Source organism: Mesoplodon mirus (assembly GCF_964341445.2).
Source record: "Mesoplodon mirus genome assembly, chromosome: 5".
In the NCBI taxonomy this organism is placed as follows: domain Eukaryota; kingdom Metazoa; phylum Chordata; class Mammalia; order Artiodactyla; family Ziphiidae; genus Mesoplodon; species Mesoplodon mirus.
This window is the reverse complement of record NC_138980.1, coordinates 150,037,728-150,061,380: the sequence shown is the minus strand read 5'-3', so window position 1 is coordinate 150,061,380 and position 23,653 is coordinate 150,037,728. Positions and strand designations below refer to the sequence as shown.

At 37.7% G+C, this 23,653-nt stretch overlaps 1 protein-coding gene across 1 annotated transcript in view; it reads right to left on the bottom strand.

Annotated features, from left to right (window-relative positions):
- Nucleotides 1-17,038, bottom strand: part of PLCXD3 (phosphatidylinositol specific phospholipase C X domain containing 3) — a gene marked incomplete at its 5' end in the record, with an annotated part of 191,735 nt that extends 174,697 nt beyond the window's left edge. The window contains one exon of the mRNA XM_082622372.1: nucleotides 16,936-17,038. Within this exon, the coding sequence (XP_082478498.1) occupies nucleotides 16,936-17,038 (103 nt within the window). The remainder of the gene's footprint in view (nucleotides 1-16,935) is intronic.
- Between the last annotated feature and the right edge of the window lie 6,615 nt (nucleotides 17,039-23,653).

Here is a 23,653-nt window from a genome sequence, read left to right as displayed (position 1 = left end):
GCCATGCTACAAACCCCAGGTGTTTGAAACCAGAGCCAGCATTTTTAAACTATATCTCCTCTGTCTGAATTACATAGTCCTTATTTCTTTTTATCATTTGTTCATTTCACACCATCTGCCCTAAACAATGTTCTAACCTTTCCTTATACTACTTCTAGTTCCAAGTATAGCAAAGAGAGATCTTAGTATTGTCTTCATTGTTTTAATCTCAACCCTTTCTTGACTTCACCCTTGTTAACACATTTGTGCAATTAAGTACCAGCTCTTACATCTTTTGTACATGACATTTTAAATACATTACACTGGTTTTGTAGATGGATCCTCTTTTTTGCCTTGTGGCTATCATGTATACTTTTGTTGTATTTTAATAGAATTCCTCATATTCCTTTACAGAGGCTAATAAAAGCATTATTCAAAATAATTGTGGAGTTGAATACTATTACTATATTTTGGTTTAATAAGTCACTATACAGATCATACTTGAATTACCAACTTATAGATAACTGAAATACAAAACTTTAAAATCAAAGCAGTATTAAAGATAGCAAAGTTTTTTTTTTCTCCTTGAAGGCACAGGCCAATCTAATATTTCTTCAAAGTCTTTATTATAACAATTATTAAGTATATAAACATATAAATTATAAGAAATTGGTTGAACATTCGGTGCCATAATGGCTAAAAACTGCTATATAAAACAAATTTCTATTTCATTTTGTTCGATTATCATGTGCCTCATTCAAAAAACATTGAGCCCAGCATAGTCTTCATTAAAGTTCACTGAGATCATCCCTTTACTGAAATTAACCCATTTTTGATCCAGACTTGTTAAAAATTTTGAATAATGGAGCTGACTTGAATAATTTCTTTGGGTTTGCTTGTTCTCAGATCAACAGAACAGAATCTTTTGTGCAAGATCAGAGTCCCTCTATACTGGCTATGTCATTTGTCAACATATATATACCACACAACTATAGGCCAGACATATTTTGGGCACTAGAAAAGATTCAAATAAGGTCTTGCACTCAAGGTGTTTATATTCTACCCAGTTGACAGACAATAAGATATAAAAGTAATTAATTATTGTTACCCAAGCACTATGAAGAAGATAAGCCAATCAATTGTTAGAAAAAATGATGAGGGTGGAGGTGAACTGCATTGGCTAACACAGTCAGGGAATATCTCCTGAGGAGAAGGCATCATACTTGAGGCCATAAGGAGAAGAAGTCAGGCTGTTGATAATCTGGAGGAAGATTCCAAGCAAAGCTCTAAGACAGGGAGGAATCTGGAGGGTATGAAGGTCAGAAAGAATAGCTGGGAGTAGTGAGTAAAGAAAGGGTAGAAAGAGTCGAGGTCAGAGAGATAGGGACCAGTAATTTTAGTAAGTAAATGCAGGGGGTTTTAAACAAGTTAATGATGTACCTGATTTATACTTTTAAAAGATACTCTGTAGAAAGGCAAACAGAGGTCAGGGAACCTGGTTAGGAGGCCTTTGGAGTAATTCATGTGGGAGATGACAGTAAGTAGATGACTAGTAACTAATAATGATTAGTGATTTTGTGCATCTTTTAATGTACCTGTTGGTCATTTTTATGTCTTCTTTGGAAAATGTCTATTCAGGTCCTCTGCCAGTTTTTTATCAGATTATTTGTTTTTTGCTATTGAGTTGTAGGAATTGCCTACATATTTTGAAAATTAACCCATTATTAAATATATGGTTTCCAAATATTTCCTACCATTCTTTAGGATGCCTCTTCATTTTGTTGATTATTTCTTCTGCTGTGCAGAAGCTTTGTAGTTTGTTGTAGTCCTACCTATTCATTCTCAGTTTTGTTGCTTGTGTTTTTTGTGTCATATCCAAAAAATCATTGTCAAGACCAATGTCAAGGAGATTTTCCCTATGTTTTCTTCGAGAAGTTTTATAGTTTCAGGTCTTATGTTTAAGTTTTTAATCCATTTTGAGATAAGTTTTGTGTATGGTATAAGAAAGGGGCCTAATTTCATTCTCTTGCCAGTTTTCCCAACACCATTTATTGAAAAGATTATCTTTTTCCCATTGAGTATTATTGACTCCCTTGTCAAATAATAGTTGACCACATATGCATGGGTTTATTTCTGGGCTGTTGATTCTATTCCATTGGTCAACATGTCTGTTTTTATGCCAGTAGAAAACTGTTTTTATTACTATAGCTTTGTAGTATAGTTTGAAATCAGGAAGTGTGATGCTTCAGCTTTGTTCTTCTTTCTCAAGATTGCTCTGTCTATTCAAGTCTTTTCTAGTTCCATATGACTTTTAGGATTTTTTTTTCTATTTCTGTGAAAAATGCCATTGGAATTTTTATATGGATTGCATTAAATTTATAGATGGCTTTGGGTAGTATGGGCATTTTAACAATATTAATTATTCTGATCCCACAACATGGAATATCTTTCATTAATTTCTGTCTTCTTCAATTTCTTTCATCAACATCTCATAATTTTCAGTGTACAGATCTTTCACTTCCTTGGTTAAGTTTACAGGTTTTCCTCACTCTCTGAAAGTAGAGTGTTCCTATGAAACCTTTTGTAAGCAGAAATGGCATAAATCAAAGAAGCAATTAGAACAGATGTTGTTAGTGGATGTATAAAATAAATCAAGATAATGCAAAGATGCTCACAGACAGATTTCAATGTATGGTGGCTTGATGCTGAGACACTGAGCATAGCTCCCAGGGATGGAGCTTAGCAGTGCCACTCTGGCAGCTCAGGGTGAGTGCTGCCTTTGTAATGGCTCACTGCAAAACAAATTTGAACACTTTTTGCCTTTTGCTTTTTTTCATAAAAGTGAAAATCTTCTTCAGATTTCTTTTGGTTATAAAAATATGTACTAATGTAGGCCTTTCATAAAAGCAAAATGGCATAAAGCAAAATTTCAAAAAGTGAAGGGTACCTATAGTCCTAAATATTTTATTGTTTCAATTTACTATTGTAAATCAGATTGTTTTCCTTTTTTCTCTTTCAGATATTTTGTTGTTAGTGTATAGAAAGGCAACTAATTTTTGTATATTGATTTTGTACCTAGCAACTTTACTGAATATGTTTATTAGTTCTAGCAGTTTTTTTGGTGGAGCCTTTAGGGTTTTCTATATATAAGATCATGTCTTCGGTAAACTGAGAAAATTTACTTCTTCCTTTCTGATTTGGATGACTTTTATTTCTTTCCTTATCGAATTGTTATGGCTAGGTCTTCCAGTACTAGATTCAATAGAAGTGGTGAGAGTGGGCACCCTTGTCTTGTTCCTGTTTTTAGAGGAAAATCTTTCTGCTTTTTACATATGAGTATGATGTTAGCTGTGAATGTGTCCTATATGGCCTTTATTACATTGAGATACATTCCCTCTATATAATTTGTTGAAAGATTTAATTATGAAATGGTATTGAATTTTGTCAAATGTTTTCTCTGCAACTATTGAGAAATCATGTGATTTTTACTTTTTCCTGTATTAATGCTGTGTATAACAATTATTAATTTGTGTATGTTGAACAATCTTTGCATCCTAAGGATAAAACCCACTTGATCATGGTTCATGATCTTTTTAATGTGCTGTTGAAATAGGATACTCACTTTATATTTAAGGACACACATAGACTGAAAATGAAAGGATAGAAAAATATATTCCATGCAAATGGAAACTAACAGCAAGTAGGAGCAGTTATATTTATATCAGACACAATAGACTTTAAGTCAAAAAACTGTCCAAGAGTCAAAAACTGTCACAAAACTGTCACAAAAGGGTCACATAACAATAGAGATATATAAATTATAAATAAATATATACACCCAACATCAGAGTATATAAAGATATAAAGCATACACTGACAAAACTGAAGGGATAAATAGACAGTAACACTATAATAATAGGAGATTTCAATACTCCACTTTTCATAATGGATAGAATGTTCAAACAGAAGATCAAGAAAACAGAGAACTTGAACAACATTATAGACCAAATTACACAGAACATTCTATCCAACAGCAGCAGAATACACATTCTTATCCAGCACACACAGAACATTCTCCTGGATAGATCACATGTTAGGTCAAAAAACAAAAGGATTAAATAAATTTAAAAGATTGAAATCATACCAAGTGTCTTTTCTGACCACAATAAAATTGAACTAGAAATTAATAGAAGAATAAAGCTGAAAATTTCTTTTATATATATATATATATATATATATATATATTAAACAATATACTCTTTAATAACAAATAGGTCAAGTAAGAAATCAAAATGAAAATTAGACAATATCTTGAGACAAAGGAAATGAAAATATACCATACCAAAAGTTATGGGATGCATCAAATGCATTAGTAAGAACAAAGTGTATAGCAATAAACACCTTCATTAAAAAAGAAGAAAGATCTCTTTTTTAAGGCAAAAAATTTCAAACAAGAAGTAGAGTATGTCTCTTCTGATTTAAAACAGTTTAAAAAGTCTCAAATGAATAACCTAATTCTACACCTCAAGAAGTTAGAAAAAAAAAGAACAAATTAAGCCCAATGTTAATAGAAGAAAGGAAATAATAAAGATTAGAGAGGAAATACATAAAACTGAGAATAGAAAAATAGCTTTAACAAATTATCAAAACTAAGAGTTGGTATTTTGAAAAGATAGACACAATTGACAAACCTATAGTAAGACTAAGAAAAAAAGAGAAGACTCAAATAAATGAAATCAGAAATGAAAAAGGAGACAGTACAACTGAGGCCACATAAACAAAAAGGATCAATAGAGACTACTATGAACAATTTTATGCCAATGAACTGTATAGCCTGGAATAAATGGATAAATTTCTTGAAACAAACACTCTACCAAGACTGAATCATGAAGAAATAGAAAATCTGAACAGACCTATAACTAATAAGGCAATTGAATCAGTAATTAAAAATCTCTAAGCAAAGCAAAGCCCAGGACCAGACAGCTTTAGTGCTAAATTCTAACAAATATTTAAAGGGTTAATGCCAATCTTTCTTAAACTCTTCTAAAATATTAAAGAGGAGGGAACACTTCCAAACTCATTTTTGAGGCCAGCATTATGCTGATACCAAAGCTAGCCAAAGACACTACAAGAAAACTACAGTCCAATATCCCTGATGAATATAAAGGCAAAATTCCTCAACAAAATACTAGCAAACCAAATTCAATAGCACATTAAAAGAATCATACACTATGATGAAGTGGGATTTAATCCAAGAGTGCGAGGAACGTTCAACATATGAAAATCAATCAAATGTGATACACCATTAACAGAATGAAGGGTAAAAAATCACATGATCATCTTTATAGATGCAGAAAAAGCATTTGACAATATTCAACACCATTTTATGATAAATATACTCAACAAACTGGGACTAGAAGGATATTTACCTTAACATAAAAAATGAAATGCCCACAGCTAACATCATAGTTAAAGCTGAAAATGATTCTGCTAAGATCAGGACAAAGCAAGTATACCCACTGTTACCACTTCTATTCAGCATAGTACTGGAAATCTAGCCAGAGCCTTTAAGCAAGAAAACGATATGAAGGACATCCAAATAGGAAAGAAAATCTAATATTATCTCTGTTTATAGAAGACATGATTCTATATGTAGAAAACCCTAAAGATTACACACATACACACAACAACAACAACAAAATCAACAAAAACCTGTTAGAATAAATGCTTTTAGTAAAGTTGCAGGATCAAAATCAACATACAAAAATCAGTTTTATTTCTATATACTAAAAATCAACAGTCCAAAAGGGAATTTAAGAAAATCTTATATATAACAACATCAAAAAGAGTAAAATATTTAAGAATAAACTTGACCAAGGGGGACTTCCCTGGTGATCCAATGGTTAAGACTCCACAGTCCACAGCAGGGGACACGGGTTTGATCCCTGGTTGGGGAACTAAGATCCCACACGCTGCATGGCATGGCCAAAAACAAACAAACAAAAAAAACTTAAACAAGGATGTAAAAGACTTGTACTCAGAAAACTGAAGAACATTTGTGAAAAATTAAAGAAGACTCAAATAAAAGGGAACACATCCCCTGTTTGTGTATGGAAGACTTAGTGTTGTTGAGACGCCCAAAGTACCTAAAGTAATCAGATTCAAAGCAATCCCTGTCAAATCTGAATGGCATTTATTTTTACAGAAATAGAGAAAACAATGTTAAAATTCATATGGAACCACAAAGGACTCCAAATAAACAAAACAATCTTAAGACAGAAGAACAAAGCTGGAGGCATAAACCTTTGTGTTTCAAAACATATTACAAAGCTAAAGCAATCAAAGCAGTATGGTACTAGCACAAAGACAAACATATAGACCAACAGAACAAAATGTAGAACCCAGAAATAAACCCACATATATACAGTCACCTGATCTTTGACAAGGTTGTCAAGAATACACAATGATGAATGTTTAGTCTCTTCAACAAATGTGTTGGGAAAAATGGATATCTACATGCAGAAGAATGAAACTGGACCATACATCATACACAAATAAGCTCAAAATGAACTAAAGATCTAAATGTAAGACCTAAAATTGTAAAACTTCTAGAAGAAAACATGAGGGGAAACCTTCTGGACATTGACCTTGGCAATGATTTCTTGGTTATGACATGAAAAGCACAGACAACAAAAGAAAAAATAAACAAGTGGAACTATATGAAACTAAAGAACTTCTGGATAGCAAAGGAAGCAATCAACAGAGTGAAAATACAACCTATGAAATGGGAGAAAACATTTACAAATCATACATCTGTAAGGAATTAATTTCTAAAATATATCAACTCCTACAACCAAATACCAAATAACCTGATTAAAAAATGTCAAAAGACTTAAATAGGCATTTCTCCTAAAAAGACATACAAATGGCCAACAGGTACATGAATGGAAGTTCAGCATCACTAATCATCAGGGAAATTAAAATAAAAACCACAATGAGATATCAACCCACACCTGTTAGAATAGTAATTATCAAAAAAAACCCAGAAATAACAAATGTTGGTGAAGATATGGAGAAATTGGAACCCTTGTTCACTGTTGGTAGGAATGTAAAATGATGCAGCTGCTACAGAAAACAATATGGCATTTCCTCAAAAAGTTAAAAATATAACTACTATACCACCCAGCAATCCCACTTCTAGGTATTTAATCAAAATAATTGAAAAAGGCTATTAAAGAGATATTAGCACTCCCATGTTCATTGCACCATTATTCCCAATAGTCAAGATACAGAAAAAACCTAAATGTCCACTGACAGATGAATATATAAACGAAATTGGTATATACATGCAATGGAATATTACTCAGTTGTGAAGAAGGAAGGAAATCCTGACATATGCTACAACATGAATGAAACTTGAGTCCGTTATGCTAAGTGAAATAATCCAGTCACAAAAGAACAAATACTACATTATTCTACTTACATGAAGTAGGTATCTACTTCATCAAAGTAGAAAGTAGAATGGTGGTTGCAGGGCCTAGTGGGGAGGGAAAATGATGAGTTGCTATTTAATGGGTATAAAGTTTCAGTCATGCAAGATGAAAAAGTAATAGGGATATTCTATATACCTTTGTGCTTATAATTAAGAATACTGAACACTTAAAAAACCATTAACAGGGTAAATCTTATGTCGTGTGCTTTTTAACCACACACACACACACACACACAAAGTGTCTTAAGAAACCAAAGGAAGAACATATTTCAAGAAGAGGAGTGTGGTCAGTCACATCAAATGATGCTAAAAAGTCAAACAAGATGATAGAGAATTATCCATTAGCTTTAGCAAAAAAAAAAAAAATCATTGGCAACCTAGATAAAAACCATTTTAGTGCAGTGGTGGGGAAATAATGAGATTAGTATGCGGTAGGCAGAGGAAAGGAAATAACCTGAAGACAGAGGGGATATTTTTACAAATATCAGAGAAATAGTGCAGTGGATAGAGACACAGGTGTGGAGTCAAGGGGGATTTTTATTTATTTAAGAGAGGTAATATTGATAATAATATATGTTTGTGTAGCGACTGAAATGATCCGGTAGTGGCAGGAAAGAGAGGGGATAAATTTGAGATCAAACGTAAGAGATTTGAGTGAATGGGATCCAGACCATGAGTAGAGAAGCTAGACTTAGGTAGGATCAGGTCATGACTTCTTACCTAAAGAAAATACAGAATATGCAGAAATAGATGCAGGGAGGTGATGGGTTAATTGTGGGAAACTGAGAAAGTTCTTATCTGTTTGCATCTATTTTTTTCCTGTAAAATAAGAGGTGAGGTCATAAGTTTAGAGTGAGGTGGGAAGGAGATATTGATTTGAGAAGCAAGAAGAGTATGAAGTTATTATCTCAGAGAATAGGAAAATGAATTTACTAGGGATATGCAGTCAGATTACTAGGTATATGCAGTAAGATTACTAAGAATGTGCAGTAAGATTCATGGTCAAAAATGTCTAGTTAGTGGAGCCATCCAGGCTGTGTACTCTTTCTTCAAAAATATTTAGCTACTGAAGTTTTCTGGGATTGGAATAGGTAGAAAAATGAGTTTAACTGAGTTGGAGTTTCTTCCAAGTAAGCAGAACAACAAGAAAGAGTAAGACGAGAATTAAGGACACTTTCAAGAGTGAAACTCTAATGCTAGACCCAAGGAATTTGAACTGATGCAAAGAGAAACGAGGACATGAGGGGTGACAATTCTGCAGCCTTCCTTTCTAGCAACTTTCAAGGTGATATCTTTATATCCCCTTAACCAATTTTTTTTTTTTTCCTGAGAAAAGCCCAGAGCAGGTCACAGCAGGAGTGTGTTTAGGGCGAATTCTGTGCTGAGACAGGCCTGTTCCTCCTTCTCCTCATCTTCCTCCTCCTCCACATGGCAACAGAGGAGTATAGTCAGAGTTGTATATTGAAATAGGTTCCCATTTGCCCATGAAGACCCCTTCAAGTACATCTTCCTCTTCACCAGCCAACAAGAGAGAGGGGACCTCCAGGGAAGCCTACCAGGAAACTAAGATTGTCATTCATTCATCAGAGTCCACTTACCTTCATGAAGAACAATTCTCCAAGTGAATCAAGGAACACAACCATCATTTATAATGTTGACCATGGCTGCTTCATAAAAATTAATTCACAAGAAGAATTCTTCTATGTGAAACATAATATTAGCTGACATTTAAGATAGAGTGGTGTAAGAGTTGTCCACTCTCAGGATCTATAATGAAATATAGGAACATAACAAGAGCACATCTAACAAATCAATGGACCATCCTTTTCAGTACCTGATTTCTGGAGGTGACTAATCCTGGCAGCTTCTCAAGCATGTTTAACCGTCTCCTTCTGACCCTCTTTCTGACCCATCTTCCTCTCTTAATGGAGCATAATAAAAGCATATGTTGCTGTAGAAAGCTTCTGGTTGCCGAATTTCATTTGAACCATGGTAATTTTCTCTCTCACTTTCCCTTGCCTTCTAGAATATATGATTTTTATAATTTTCTGGTCCCCAATCTTCTGAGACTGATCCTAACCCTGCACAGAGAAAGAGAACTAAGATAATCTATAAGCTTCTTGAGGATAACAAATTCCATGATTGTACCTAGAAGTTCCTTGGGTGCCCATGGGTAATGGTTATGGATAAACCTCATTGGTGGTAATAGGTAAAATTTCCAGATTAACAGAGCTGACCCCTTTAACCAACAATACTTAAAATGTGTGCATATGTGTGTATGAGATTTAACCTTCTCTTGAAGGCTCAGAGCACATCAATTAATTAATGTGCTTTAAAGCAATGAAGGTGTTAATAACTACCTTAGGTCTATCAGATTATTTGGCTCTATTTACATTGTCCCAGGCTGTTCACTGGGAACAGTATGGACCCCAGCTTCTGTTCCTACTCTGGACCTGTCTGGAGGAATGATTAATTAGGTAGCACCAGAGGTCTACTTATAGGAAATATCAAGAAGCTTCTTGGAAAAGAAGTTATCTTAAGAGAAAGTTGATACACATATGGGCATGCACACACACACACATGCACATACACATGTGCATGCCGAGAGTGAATTAACATTGAGAATGATGCAGAGTACAGAATAAAACCTATTGTCCTCTGCCCAGCCCTCATAAACTCATACCTGAGTCCTAGGGCAAGGTGGCAACACCAAAAGAATCAACATAAATTCAAAGAGCTCTTTTGTTGGCATGCACACAAAGAGCAAAAGGATTGAAAGGATCTAGTGGTGTTGGCACTCATGGCTTCAGCAGTGACAGCGTCAGCAGTAGAACTGGCATCAGCACCTTCCACAATGGGGGACTCAGTTCTGAGAGCCTTTGACCATAGTGGAATCCACGGCCCTTGTTACTCATTAACATCCTCAGTGTTGGGCCTCTGCAGACTTAGCACAAGCCCTGGTGGGTCTACCAGCAGCAGTGGTGTTTTGGGTATAAAACTATGGAAGTACAGTTCCTCTACATGTCAAAGCAGCAAACATGACAATTCCCCATAGGTTCCCCAAAACAGGAAAGAAGGAAAGTTGCTGATACTACGTGTGTGTTAGCCAAAAAAATCGGTTTATAAAATATATTTAAGAATTTTTCCAGAGATTTCTAGAACTATTTTGGGCTTTTTAATTATTTTATTTATTTATTTATTTTTGGCCGTGTTGGGTCTTCGTTGCTGTGCACTGGCTTTCTCTAGTTGCGGTAAGCGGGTCTACTCTTTATTGCGGTGCGTGGGTTTCTCATTGCAGTGAATTTTCTTGCTGTGGAGCACAGGCTCTAGGCACAAGGACTTCAGTAGTTGTGGTATGTGGGCTCAGTAGTTGTTCTAGATCACAGGCACAGTAGTTGTGGTGCACGGGTTTAGTTGCTCCGCGGCATGTGGGATCTTCCCAGACCAGGGTTCAAACCCGTATCCCCTGCACTGTCAGGCTGATTCTTAACCACTGCACCATCAGGGAAGCCCTCTAGAACTATTTGGAAGTCCATGAAGGAGGTACTTGAGAGTGGTCAAAACTGACAATGAACATGACTCCGATTTTACTTTGGGGCTGATAGAGTTTAGGGGACATTACACTTTGTGTCCCTGTATCCTCATTTATTAGTCTTTCCTCATAAATATTTGCTATTTTTATTGCTGATGTATGTCACTCAACAATTTTACTCCTCCTCTTTGTAACTTATTCTTTCTATTTTGATTAGGTAGGGTTGGAATTAAATAGGATACAAGAAATTCTAAGTAATGATATGAGAAATCTTCATATGAGTAAAGTGTGTGAGCCTTAACATATAAACGTATCTATTTTAAAACCTTGAAGGTTCTTTTTAAAATTTTAACTCTTTTAGCACACTGATTATGCTAAAATAACTAAAATTCAAGCAAGTGAGTTATAACCACATTTATGCATGTTTCTATTCCATATAAACCATGATTTAAATAAATGAGGTATGGTTTGCAAATACGAAGATTGATCTTCTTTCCATCAAAACTCAAGTTACTGTTTACCTTTGTGTTTGAGATCTTTCTGATGTTGATTATTACTACAGTTTGCATTTATGATGCCACTATTACTTCAGAGCAATATTGAAAAGTTTTAGTTTATAGACAAGGTGAACAAATCTGTGACCTATAAATATAACAAAAGTACCTGGTCCTGTAACACACACAAAAAAGTGGGATTAAATGGACAAGAACCAATATGGAGTGTCTCCTAAATTGTCATTAGTGACCACTAGCATCACCAGATGGTCTGATTTTAAGTGCTGTTGATGGCTGGTATGGAGCATCAGGACTTTAAGGAAATGAGGGGGAAGATTTTACGTTTATCACAGTGACATAATTTGAACACTTATGTAGCAATTAAATCACTTTTATTGTGATTTTATTGAACTGTAATGTCAGTTATCAGAAATGTTCCCAACCTGGGCCATTAGCCTTGAATCAGATATGGGGCTCTGGCTCTAAACCTGATTGTAAATTTTAACACTCACAGATAGACTGCATGGTCCATTAGAAAGAACTTAGTCAAAGATGTATATTTAAATTTGGTTCTGCCACTTACATAAAGGTTCCTCTTAGAGATACCTTAAGCAGTGTTTCTCAAACTAAATGGGTATATAAATCACCTGGGGATCTTGTTAAAATGCAGATTGTGATTAAATCGGTCTGAGGGCTGGGGTCCAAGATGCTGCATTTCTATCAAGCACCCATGTATGCTGATGCTGCTGATCCCTGGATCAACGTTCAGTAGCAAGGCCTGAGGAGGCTATTGATAGAACATGTGAAAAGCATGTGTGTTCATGAGAAAACACTTTGTAAATTGTAAAATGATGGAAGTATCATTTTATCTTGATTAGTAATAGTTGGTGATTCCGTTCAATTCATCAAGAAAGAGCCCCAGTACGATAAATTATGTTCCAGATATTCAATGAGATTTAACTTTTTAAATGAGATTTTTCTTTTTAGCAAAATCAAAAACAAAACTGGGAATTGGAAAGGCAACACAAGAAAGATAGTCATTCTAAACAATTTTGTTGTTTTTTGATTGCTTTGAAAAATTAACTTCCATATCACTATCAGAACTAAAATGATGAAAAAAAATGCCCTGTGTTTTAAAAGAAACGTGTACAATTAGACCCAGTCCCAGATTTGCTCTGTAGATTGTCTCATCCTAATCAAAGTAGAAATAGTAAATTACAAGGAAAAGGAAGATAGTTGGCTCCAGGAACAACAAGAAGAGATCACTGTGAGGGAAGAAATTTAAAACTAATAAAAGCCAACACAAGAACACAGAAACTGGAGCTATATATACATCTAGTTTCCCTAAGTAAGACTGTTCTTTTTCATTGGTGTTAGCATTTTCTGGAAGAGTGTACAAAATCTGCAAGAACAATGATCGATTTCTAAAGCATTTCTGTGTTCCTTATCTAAAGTACAGTCAACAATTCCTGTTCAAGTTTTGATTTGAAAACTGGCAAGGAAGAGACCAAAGAAAGGCATATCACTTCCAGATTGGTAGGTGGAAAGTTTAATAAGCAGGGAACTTACCTAAGAAGCTTGTTTTAAGGCAGCTGCAAGATGTCTGGATATCCGCACCTACCTGCCAGAATCTTAAAAGTTTATATAGAGGCCTTAAAGAGGTTCAGCCACTTACACTGTCCAGATGGTCTCAGTAACACATTGCTCTCTCAAGGCTGCATCCTTGAACAGTGGGCAGAAAGTACATTCCAATGACAGGGGATGGGGTAAGCAAACTCTGCCCGGGTCCAGCTCGAAGGCCAACTGGTGGTCAACTCAGTAATCAACTCTGACACCAAGGAAACATACACTCTTTCTGAGATTCTAGTCGACAACATTTTAGCCAATCTTTCATTATTACATGGTCAATTTACTGTATAATGTGAAGAAGACTATCATCACATATCAGAAAATGCATAATGGAACCCTCCCATGGAGTGAAAACCCTTCCTGATCTTTTAGATTTTGGACAGAATGACTCCCTGTCATAGATCCAGATCACCAACAAATTACCCAGGTCAAGCAACAGCTTGCTTGCTCCCATGATGGATCTTTTTACAATGGTTCTGGCAGCACTATGATTATAGAGTTAGAACTCGGCTTCAGCGATGCCAGAAATTCATCAGACTTCACCTGAATTTGATACTTTGTCTCCCTCCTTCCATCCCCGTTTATCTTCTCTCAACTGTCTGTGGTGGGAGGACACATTATTCATAAACAAAAATGCCAGGATATTGTTAAGCAAACATGTATGAATGAAAACTTAGCTTGGTGTCATCAGAGATAGGAAGAAAAGACAAATGAGACCGAAATCCGAGTAACTGTCAGTGTGTTACAACACTACCATTCCTTTGAAAAATAAAGTGAAAGTAAAACTACTAATACCGATTACTAATTTAATTCCTTAGGCCAGTCAATACCAAATCATGAGGCCATTTAAATGCAAAACAGCCACGAAGAAATTTGGTTATGAAAGCATTCAAGATGCAGACACTTGAGAAACATTTAAAGATGCCAGAACCGCACATCTGGTGAGGAATATCACACACCTGCAGATTGTTCTTTGCACTAGCTCTGGGTAATTCAGATCAGCTGCCCCAGGTGGATGGCTTCATAATTAGACAGCTCTTCACCTTCCAGTTGCTCCACCTAAGAAAACCTGAAGCTTTGAGGATGACCGAGCAGCCGTTCCCTCCTACAGAAAAACACTTGTGTGGTACATCAGGAGTGGTTTTAAATGGTGGAGATAATTACTTAATTCAAGCTGTAGCAACTGGCCAAGTAAACAAGCAGCAGCCAGGAAGCTATTAGCATGATTTTAAGGCAATTATTCCATTAGTGTTTAATAGTCTCCAATTAGTCTTCCCTGACTATCGAAGTTTGAACGTCTTTTTTCCTCCAAAAATTCTCACAAGTTGAGTAATGCGGAAAGGTACTAAGCCCATTTTAAAACCTGGATTTATACGTGCAGATCTGCCAAACATACATTACAGAATCATGGAGGAATTCAGGCGTGTAGATTGGTGAAATAGGGTTGTTTTTTTTTTTCTCAGAAGTATTGAGGGTGAGAATGGAAGGCTTTGCAGGGGATCCACTTTGAGTATACAACTAAGAGGAGTTGGGAAAGCAGTGGAAATTCCCACTGCATCCAATGCCATCATCAGTATGTCTCTGCTGTAGGACTATCAGAATATCAAAGCCTCTGATCTCAGGTTTTCACTTTGTCCTGTGGAAAGCAAAGAAAACTCATCCTGTTCCTGCGAATGCCTATTTCCTTGTCCTCTCACCCTGATTAGTACTTGTTGTTGCTGAATCATCCAGATACAAACCCCAGAGCATTTCCCTCCAAAATTCCTAGGAGATTTTTCCTAAGGACCATTTTATGGGTTATATCACTGAACTGATTGTAGGTCATTTCCCTTCACTGCGGTGCAATTTTCACATCTGTGAAATGGATTTAATACTTATCAGCATCGACTGCTTCACAAGGTTTGGGGAAGGATTATGTGATCTGGGTTACATACTAGGGCTTTGAAAAGTGAAGTATTATAAAAAAGTAAGTTAGATTCAGACATGGTATCATACCATCCCTCAGAACTTGCAGTGTGAACTTGGGCTTTTAACCTCCCTGTGTCTCTGGAGAGTCACCTATCAGGAGGCTGGCAACAGAGTCCTTGCCCGTCTTACCTTTTGTGTGAGCACAAATCCTCGGGTGAGACCATGTAAAAGTAACCTTCTAAAAACCAAAAAATAAAAAGGAAGGTAGAAAAGAGGAAAGGAATGCCTGTGGAAGTGAGAGTGGAATGTGGCCAACAAAGTTCTGTGCTTTCTACTGTCTCCTGCAAAAGAGCAATCCCCAGGCTCACCCAGGGAGCAGGGTAAGTGCAGAGTGGAGAAGCTGTCTTGTTCCTTTCCTTGGAGATACCTGGGCTCTTGGGAAGCTACCTCTTGAAGAAGGACAAAAGTAGACCAACCCTTCCCTTCCAGGGTTGGCTCTCAGAGTGTAGCCTGTGCCTATCATAACCACCAAACATCCACTTGATGAACGACCATTGATTTGAGTTACTGATCAATTCCAGGGCTACTGGTTAGAGACTGTTGGGATTTTCGAGAAAACCCACCTTTTCCTTTTTTTTTTTTTTTTTTTTTTTTAAGTATGATTTCCCCCAGTGGCTGAGAGGGGGCGCCGGATAGGGAAGATCTAGAGAAGGCAGACCAGAAGGTTGAACTTGATAACACGGCACAGCTTGGGGCAGGGGGTGGACAGCCTGTCGGTGTTTTGCCCTCTAGCCGAGTCCTGCAAGGGTCAGGCATCTGCACCCTCAGCCAAAGCGAAAAGTCAACGAAGTATGGCTGTGTCCCCAGCCGTCACCGTGGTACACCGTCCTGAAACGACCCTCCCTCCTGCACATCCGAACTAGGGTCTGCTGCGCTCCCGTCCCCAAAACCTGCCTCGTCCTCTGGTCCCAGACGTGCGCGCTATGCTGGAGCCTCTGGATGCCTCCAGTCTCTTCCTCGCTTTGCCCAGGCTTCCGTCCTGCTAGCCTGTCCGGACACCGCCGCAATCATCTTTTTCCTAAGATTTGCCTATTAATCCCACCCCTCCGCCGCAGCTCGCGCAGGTTCCCCTGCCCCGCTTCTGTTCGGAACAACAAATGCACGGTCCACGAGGGTTTGCTTTCCTGACCCGCGCTCTGCAGGCTGCTAACAGCCCTTGGACCAAAATCCAGACGGCGGCCACCCGGCCAGGCCCTCTAGGTCCACGCAGATCAGGAAACTGCTGCCTCCGCTCCTCTCCCCGCGCAGCTCCAGGTCAAGGGCAGCGATCACGCCGCCGCCGCGGGTCCCTGAACTTTCATCACTCTTCGGGAAGCGCTTAGTCTCTTTAAAGGAGACTAGGGACGAATATAAATGACTCGGGTAGGTTCTAACAGAGAAATCCACCAGATCCGCTTGATTCCGTGACAGGGATGGAGTGGGAGGTCCACGGGCCGGAGCCGAGCCCTTAGGACAGCAGCTCGCTCTCACGGGTCACTATCACCCCACAGCCCCAGAAATCGCCCCCAGCCCCAAGTCTTCGGGGAAAACGTGGCAGGGGGGCACGAGGGGCCGTCCTGGAGCCAAGCCTTTCCCCTGCCCCAGCCCTCTCACACAAGCTGCTTCAAAAACCCATGGAAAATCAGTCACCTTGACTCCCCCCGCCACTGTCCCCAGACGTTTGGAAAACGCCAGGAGCCCGGAGGCTCCCAGGCACGCACTCGCCTGGCCGAGACCCACCCCTGGAGACGGGTTTCCCTCCCGCGGGCATCGTGGCAAGTTACCACTTCGTGGCAGATAAAGCAGGGCGGGGCAGGTGGAGCGGACGCCGAGCGCCCCGTCGGCAGCCTCAGCGCGCCTACCTGGGATGGCTAAATTGGTGAGGGGGATGCTGTGGATGCTCTCGGGCAGAGTGGCCATCCAGTCGGCGAATTTCAGCTCGCTCTTCCCTTGAGACGAGGCCATCGTGCGGTCGCTGTGCCGCGCGCTGGTCCTCACGCTCCTCGGGCAGGCTGGCAGGCTGCTGCCGCTAATCGAATGTTTGCTCCAGCCCCGCTAGAGTTTACACTCCGCTGCGCTGCGCGCCACACCCACAGGATGGCGCAGACACATGCTAATTTTAATAATTATTCAAAACACCCCATGCTCCCTTCGTGCCTCCGCCAGACTCCGCTGGAGCTTTTGTTCCTGACGTCCGCGCTCAGCTTTCTCCTCTCTCCCCGCCCTCCCCGACTCCCTCCTCCCGTCTTATACCTCCTATGCCTCTCTGTCTTTTCTCGCCATTGCTGCAGCGTTCCTTGGCTTCTTACTATCTTTTCTTTTTCTTTTTCTTTTTTTTTTTAAACTTGGTTCACACAGCTGCTTTGCCCATGATCTTCCTCGGTCCTTTGATGAGACTTCCTAGTCCTGCTTGTATAAAAGACAATCTTGTGGTTGACCCTAAAATCCTAGTAGACTTTGGGATGCTATCACCTCCTGGGGAGCCGACTCTCATACTGGCTTTCAGGACTTTCCATTCTTACAGAAGACCTTTTCTTTTTGTAAGCTACAACAGGTTATTTTATTTCCTCAGTCGGGGCCCAGAGCCCTGCTTATAACAAAATGGTGGTCTTTCTTCACCACTTTGCCTAATTTTTGGAGTAGTTGACAAGTGTGCAGTCATCAAAGAGCAGTAAGTTCCAGGTGGTTCCTACTTAATCCCTGGCACCCTGTTCTAGACATTTCAAGGTAAAGAAGCACATCAACCCCTTCATTTCCCTGATTATGAGAAATGTATGCTATATCTATGGAGAAAGCTGTTTATGTCTTCTCTGTGTCATTTTCGTGGCACTCAGGACAAGACTGAAGCCTGATGCTAGAAGAAAATCACCACATTTCCCAGTGACATGTTGTAATTATTGCCAGTAACATTTGGTGGAATTTATTTGGCAGCATTCAAAATGATCTATGTGATTGTCTGAATTTTCATTCCTTGGCAGACTAGAGAGGTGTGCCTCTCTCAAGAGAAATCACTTGTCGAGCCTCCAAAGAACTGTCTTGGTCCACCTGCTCTCAGATGAGAAAGAGGAGAAAAATCAAATCTCACAAATGTGAGGAGTCCAGGGATGGCCTGAATAGGAATGATAAGCAACGGACTGAAAATGTGTGGGGTCTTTGCAGCCCAGTGAATGTAGATGCAATAAAGGTGCCTCTGTTCTTTGAGCCAGTGATGTAACATCCTTTTCCTAAAGTAAAGGCTGTTAAGTTGGGAAAATGAAAACCAGGGTAGGAGAGAGAGCTCTAAAATATGGGAATAATTTCTTCAATTCAGTAAACCATATAGCATTTTTTAAAAACAACCACAGCTAAAGCCTGCTTATTTGTACAAGGATGCAGAACTCAAAGAATATTCACTCCAAATAGGGAGCACTGTGGGAAATGTGGAGAGAGAATACCTTATCCATGTGATCAAATTTTCTGTTCTCCCATAGAATCAATTCATAATTGCAAAAGGACATGGTAGGGTTATCTTTAAGAATGAGAAAGGATGTACTGGGATTTTTTTCCCAAGGTAAATCTTAATATTCCTGTTAGCACAGTAGAACTCTCATATCCTTTTGATTAGGGTGAGAATTCAGCTCACTATAGGATTGTTGGTCAAGAGACCTACAAACACCACCCTCTGGCTGATGCTGGTGCTCTGTGGGCATCATTGCAGGGCAATGAGGAGAGCTCAGATCTGGGAACTGGCTGCTCTGTCTCTGAGTCATTTAGGCAAGTCTTCTAGTCTCTGTCAGCCCTGGTTGTCTCCATCATAAAATGGTGAGAGTAACTCAGAGACTTGTGGTGAAGCTTCCAGAAAAGAGTGTAATGAAAGAGCTTTGTTATCAGCAAAGCATCACACAAAATGTGAGACCTATGTTTATTAAGATAACAATGTGTATTTCCCTCTCTTCATCACTTCTATCTTTATAAAATATTCATTTTCAAGAGGATGAAATAATTATTGAATCGGGATTTTTTTTTTTTTAGTAAGATGCACTTTAAAAACATGCCCTGTTCAATTGTGTTGAACCTATGTGTCCCTAAAAGTTTACAAAGCATTTTTAAAAAATGAAACCACCTTAAATATTGAGGAAGTTTGCCTCTTTAAAGAATAGTACACTTTATCTTTTGGTAAAGCAAACAAACAATCCCTCCCCTGTTTTATCTGCTTTGAACTTCAGATTTTTTACTGTATTGGTTTTTCATGAAACTTTTACGTTTCTCTGCATGCAAGCCACTAAAAAGGACGGTTCTGAAAGTGGATAGTTTACGAATTTCTTTCCCAGAATTATAATAAATATTTTAGGCAATTTATGACCTGGTTTCCCCATCTTTCTATTATAGCTTGGTCACCATTTACTAAATGATATTAGAAAAAGCATATAATTTCTCTGGGCTTTAGTTTGCCCACTGTATTAGTCAGGGTTTCCCAGAGACACAGAAATATGGATATAAATATAGACATATAGAGAGATTTATTTTAAGGAATTGGCTCATATAATCATGAGAACAGGCAAATCTGAAAGGCAGGCCAGCAGGCTGGGAACCCAGGTAGGATTTCTGTGTTGCAGCCTTGAAACAAAATTCTTCTTCAGGAAACCTCAGTCTCTGCTCTTAAGACCTTCAACTGATTGGATGAGACCCACCCGCATTACAGAAAGTAATATCTGCTTTATTCAAAGTCACATAATTACATATGCTAATCACATCCACAAATACCCTCACAGCAACATCTAGACTAGTGTTTGACAACCCTATTGGGTATCATAGCCTAGCCAAGTTGACACATAAAATTAACCATCACACTCAGTGGCAAACTAAACTAGAAGTTGTTACTAATCTCCCCTTTTGACTCTATTATTCTATCTTTCTGTTTCCTTTATGATTATTTCTTAACATATAGCTGCTGGCAATAGCAGGAGGAGGAATGAAAATATTTAGTTTTTTTACTCTATTCAGAGAATTCAAGGTATGGATCAACATTTTTATCGTTACAACAGAGATAAAAAAATACTAATGATTTTTAATTGTGCTGTTGAGAAAAACTTTAAAAAACTTATCCTAAAAAATTTTTAAGCATAAATGGAAAGAGGAGAATGACTTATTGCAGTGGTTTCCTGCTCCTATTAAAACTAATTCATGTAATCCTCAGCTGTCGATCAAAACCACACTATACACAGTTTATAAACATGCTACTCATTTGGAACATTTCCTTACTTCATATCCTCCTCCACTCAAAAATACATGGCTCTTTACTACACGTTTTCTTTCATTAGTTCATAATATTTCTCAATTGTTGAAGATATATACCTTTATTTTATATATATTTATTTATTTATTTATTTTTTCAATTAAACTGATGTTGAATTATGTCCCAAAAAACAAGGATTCTTATAGCTCAGAAAACTTTAGAACACATTTCAGTTGAATAATATTTTTAAAGAGGAGCTCTGTTTAAAACAACTCAGCCAAATCATTAAAAAACATGGTGTTCATAAATATGTATTTATAGAGTCAAACTTAAAGAAAACACATACAAAAGGGGAATAAAGAATCTTTGTAAAAACTAACTACTAATAATCAATGCTTTCTGATCATTCTCTGCAACCTCTATCCAGATATTCCATCATAAGATGGAATTACTATATTTTAAGCATATTAAAATGCTTTTTACACTTAAATTCAAAGTAGAAAAAAGTGACAACTTCCACTTCCCTCCACCATTTTAACCTTGCAGAGTTTTTGGTTGTACCCCTCTCTCTTTCCCTACATCTACATCTTATATACAGGCCCAAAATAAGCTAATTAATACTCACTAAATACAATCTAGTGGTCGGAATCATAAGCTATGGAATCTGAAGGCCTGGATTCAAATTCAGGTTTCCCCAGTTAACTACTATGTGTTTTTTGATTTCCTTAACTGAAGCATGAAGAATGATTATTCCCTCCTGAGGGGTAGGAAAATGGAAGATGCTATGAAGCTTAAGTCAAGTGAAGACTTTAAAGTTTATTGAACAGAACGGAAGCTCTATAAACTATAAACTATAGTTCATCCTTATGCTTCTTGCAACCACCACGCCTTTGCTCATGCGGTTAACTCCACATGGAATACACGTTTATGCTTTCACCTGTAAAAATCCTTTCCATTCTAATTCATCTTTGCAACTTCTGTCACTATTCATAAGCAGAAGTAATTTTTCCTTTTTCTGAACACCCATTACAGTTTGTTTATAGTTGTCATGTAGTGTGTTTCTAATTCCCTAGTTAGCCTTAAAGCATTATGTGGACAGTGATGGTGATATTTGATACCCAGTCATGCCTCTCACAATGCCTAAGACATAATAAGGACTCATTATAATCATTCATTTACTTATTTCATACGTATTTATTGAGTGTCTATTATGTGCTCTGTCCTAGAGAGGGAAGATAGAGCACAAGTCCCTGAACTCACTGAGTTTATGTTTAAGGCTGAAAGTGGCAAATGATAGCTTAATGTCTGAATAAATAAATGACTTGGCTGTATCTCTCACCTCAATGTCAAAAGCTCTCCTTTAGCATGCTTGATTTTTAGTACTTCACTATGTAGCAAACAACTTATAACTTAATTTTGAAAATATATTTTGAAAGAAAAATTGTTTCAGAATTGTTTTGCCTGTCTATACTGGCTCTTCTAATTCTTTCCATCCTATTGCTATCTTGGTAAAGTCAGTGATCACACTTGGAAATAACATGGTGTACTCTTCCAGAATTCTAGAGGTCATCACTAGCAAACTGTTTGATTTCTCAGAGCATGGGGATTCCTGGGGGTAGGGGTTAGCCAGGGAAGGAAGAAGGAGAATGTTTTAGGTTTACTTGTAGAATCAGAAAACCCCTGAAACTATTCTACTTCTCATTGCTAAAAAAATTATGACCACAATTATACCAGTGCTCATAGGAGCATTATTCACAATGGCAAAAAGGTGGAAACAACCCAAATATTCATTGACAAAAAAATGGATAAATATAATATGGTATAATCATACAATGGAATATTATTCAGCCTTAAAAAGGAAGGAAATTCTGATACCTGCTAAAACATGGATAAACTCTGAAAACATTGTGCTAAATGAAATGAGCCGGACATAAAAGGACAAATATTCTATGATTCCACTTATGTAAAGTACCTAAAATAATCAAACTCATAGGGACAGAAAATAGAACAGTGTTATGAAGGGTTGGGAGAGTGAAGAATGACATTTTAATTGATGCAGACTTTCAGTTTAGGATCATAAAAAATTCTGGAGATGGATAGATAGTGGTAGTAGTCGTACAATAATGTAAACGTTATTCAGTGTCACTGAACTGTACACTTAAAAATAAGATGGTAAATTTTATGCTATGTGTATTTTGTCACAATTTTAAAAACTAATGACTCGGTTGGACGGAAGAATCATGCTTGTTTTATCAATTATAAGGCTCCCATTGTAACCCTTTAGTACTATTATCCTCCAGCCAATGATTGCCAGGAACACACGTGAAATTATACAAATTGGATTTATCACTTTTTGTAGCAAGAGAGAATGCAAATCATAGGAACCCTGGGCCATATCAGTAAGAAGATGTTAGCAAGAAATTATTATAGGATTTGCCCTTATGTTTGGTGATTTGGGGAGGATTTAAGGAAGTGGGGTTTTGCTCTGATTTGGATGCTGTTAGGAAGTGGTGTAGGGGATAATTCAATGAGTATCTTCATAAATCTTATCTAGAAGGAGGAGAGACTATACTAATGCTAGAGCTATAAGAAATAAAGAAGCAGGAGTCACTCATTAGAGTGGGGTATATAAGATCATTTTTGTGGCATGGACAATACTAATGTTTTGTCCATTTTCAGCCATGATTACAGAGGGCTCATGTTCTTTTTTGTTGTTGTTGCTCAAGATCTTGGGGTGGCCTTGTATAATGTTGATGTTCCATGAATGTGTTTATGTTCAACAGGTGAACACCAAGGTCTGGCTGATAATACCAGAAATCCTAGATGTCAGGGGTTATTTTTCTCTTTCCCACCAATAAGTAGAAGGACACAGCCCAACTTAATTTTTCTGGAGCTCCAAGAGTCTTGCCTTGTAGACCTTTGCAAATGATAAGTGTCTTTGTCAAGTTTGATATGTACTCCCCATCAATAAGCTTTTCACTTACATTTTATGGCATAAACAGATTGATGCAATAAAACAAATGATACACCTGCATGTGCAAGCTCATGAGTGTTTATTCACAGTTATGCCCTGAAAAACCATTTGTATCCTCCTGCCATTCTCGAATGGTTCCCAAAGTACACAGAAGCAATGATAATCCTTGTTGCAGAATAACTCACTCAATTTGCATTTCTTTTCAGTCTCTTCTTGCAAACCCCAAAGGCAATCATCTGTAACTAGGGCTGTCTGACAAGCAAAGATAATGCTGTGGTACACCACTAACACCTTAGAGAAAGAGATTCTGTGAAGAAAAGTCAAATAATGAGCTCTCAGTCTAGCCCTAGCCCTAGAACTGCAGATCAGCTGTGGAAGATAGTGTCAGAAA